Source organism: Argentina silus (assembly GCF_951799395.1).
Source record: "Argentina silus genome assembly, contig: scaffold_874, whole genome shotgun sequence".
Classification (NCBI taxonomy): Eukaryota; Metazoa; Chordata; class Actinopteri; order Argentiniformes; family Argentinidae; genus Argentina; species Argentina silus.
This window is the reverse complement of record NW_028152385.1, coordinates 7,501-9,976: the sequence shown is the minus strand read 5'-3', so window position 1 is coordinate 9,976 and position 2,476 is coordinate 7,501. Positions and strand designations below refer to the sequence as shown.

At 49.2% G+C, this 2,476-nt stretch overlaps 1 protein-coding gene across 1 annotated transcript in view; it reads right to left on the bottom strand.

Annotated features, from left to right (window-relative positions):
* Positions 1–52: 52 nt before the first annotated feature.
* LOC310824868 (ubiquitin carboxyl-terminal hydrolase 24-like) overlaps positions 53–2,476 on the bottom strand; it is a gene marked incomplete at both ends in the record, with an annotated part of 8,697 nt that continues 6,273 nt past the window's right edge. Inside the window, 7 exons of the mRNA XM_083698122.1 lie at positions 53–106; positions 207–347; positions 778–854; positions 1,100–1,211; positions 1,316–1,447; positions 1,706–1,855; positions 2,410–2,476. The exon at positions 2,410–2,476 is cut by the window's right edge and continues 41 nt beyond it. Coding sequence (XP_083554248.1) covers positions 53–106; positions 207–347; positions 778–854; positions 1,100–1,211; positions 1,316–1,447; positions 1,706–1,855; positions 2,410–2,476 — 733 coding nt within the window. The remainder of the gene's footprint in view (positions 107–206; positions 348–777; positions 855–1,099; positions 1,212–1,315; positions 1,448–1,705; positions 1,856–2,409) is intronic.

Here is a 2,476-nt window from a genome sequence, read left to right as displayed (position 1 = left end):
GGTGTGTTTACAGAGTGGATCTCCTCCCATCTGGTCGGAAGCAGCAACTCACCTCCAGCCTTTTATAACAATCAGCAATGAACTTCTTGTGCAAGGACACAGAATCCTGCAGAGAGACACCCAATCAATACAGGAGACGCCACTGATTGAAGCACTGCTTGTACACACACACACACACACACACACACACACACACACACACACACCTTCTTCATTTTGGGATTGAGGTTTGTGTAGCTGTAGGTGATGATGAGCTGGATGGCCTCGTTGGCTATCTCTTCGTCAGGCGTCTCCATGGCGATACGCCAGATAAAGTCCATCCCCGCCAGGTCCAGGCGCTCCACACACTGCACACAAATTAAAAATTAAAATGAATACATTCAATCTTAACTCATTCAGCGCCGAGGGGGAATAAAGTTGCTTTGACTGTTGACATTCTAGAGCGCTGAGGGTGACTTTATTCACCAGAAATACATACATGATGATGCTTCATTTTGTAGCCAATCAGAGTGTTGTTGCTAGGTAAACACCACATAGAACACTTGGCCCTCTAGGCGCGGAGAGTTCCGGAACCCTTTGGCGGTTGGTGAGTTAAGTCAATTTAATAATGGTCTCGCTCCTAAATGTTTTATTTATGTGTAACTCATTTCTAACAGGGAATCTATGGTATGTGTGTGTGTGTGTGTGTGTGTGTGCATGTGTGTGTGTGTGTGTGTGTGCATGTGTGTGTGTGTGTGTGCATGTGTGTGTGTGTGTGTGAGAGAGAGACAGACTCACCAGCTGAGTCCCCTGTCGTTTCAGGCGATGGTCACACAGGTTCACGTTCTCAAAGAACGTCTTAAACAGATTAAACCCTGAAACCACATTAAGAACATATTAAACCGATATATCAAAGACGTATTTCCATTTCACTCTCCCCATTACAGAAGTGGGGATGGTGAAATGCAGTAACAATAAGGGTGGGCATCCGGGCCAGTTTAACACACACACACACACACACAGCAAATCCTGACTGGCCACTTTAGATGTGTAAACAGTGCCACCATGTTAGAAACAGGGTGGAGTTTGGTCGGGGTCGGGGGTCGGGGGTCAGACTGACCGTTCATGGTGATCTCGTAGGGCTCCAGCTTCAGGATCTTCTCCTTGAAGAGCTGCTGCTGAACATCACTCTCCAGATCATGCTGTCCCTTAGTGAACCACTCAAAACACAACTGCACACACACACAATGTTTAGAGATTACACTGTACACTGTGTTTGAGTGTATATGTCTGTCTGTCTGTGTGTGTGTGTGTGTGTGTGTGTGTTTCTGTGTACCTCTCTGTCGAGCTCACACACGTCGGGTCCAGACACCAGGCACTCCCAGATCTCCTTGGCCCTGTTCCAGACCAGGTAGAGGCTGGCCTCCTGGAGGAAGAAGGCCAGGAACCGCAGGTGACCGTCTAGATACTGGAGGGAGAACACCAGTTAGAGACCAACTATAAATAACACACACACACACACACACACAGAGAAACACACACACACACACACACACACAGACACACACACACACACAGAAACACACACACACACACACACACAGACACACACACACACACACACACAGAAACACAGAAACACACACACACACACACAGAAACACACACACACACAGACACACACAGAAACACACACACACACAGAAACACAGAGAAACACACTCACCTCCTGGTAGGTGTATCGTCCGTCCACCAGGGTGGCGCTGGAGAGTCCGTTGGGGCCGGCGGCGGTGACGGCCAGGCGGTGGCAGCAGACCAGAGACCCCGTGATCAGCTTGACGATCTCAAAGTTCTTCTTCAGGTCCTGGATGATGCTCTGCTGGGAGAGAGGGGTGGGGGGGTTACCACAGCCACGACACACACACACACACACACACCTACCTACAGACAGGCACGCGTTGGGGGTGAGGAGGGGTGAGACTCAGGGGTGAGGAGGGAGGCGGGGGGTTTGAGAGGGTGAGGGATCAGAGGTTGTGAGAGTGATTTATTTCTGGTAACTGTTTGATAAGGTGTGGTGTGGTGTGGTGTGGTGTGGTGTGGTGTGGTGTGTGTGTGTGTGTGTATGTCCTGTTTCTGGTAACTCTGTTTGATAAGGTGTCTCTGTGTCTGCTTCTGTTTGATGAGGTGTGGTGTGTGTGTGTGTGTTTGATGAGGTGTGTGTGTTTGATGAGGTGTGTGTGTGTGTTTGATGAGGTGTGGTGTGTGTGTGTCACCATGTCCTGTTTCTGGTAACTCTGTTTGATAAGGAGTGTGTGTTTGTTGAGGTGTGGTGTGTGTGTCACCATGTCCTGTTTCTGGTAACTCTGTTTGATAAGGTGTGTGTGTTTGATGAGGGGTGTGTGTGTGTGTGTGTGTGTGTGTGTGTGTCACCTTGTCCTGTTTCTGGTAGGTCTGTTTGATGAAGGAGCGGGTGATCTCATGGAGCTGACGAAGGGCA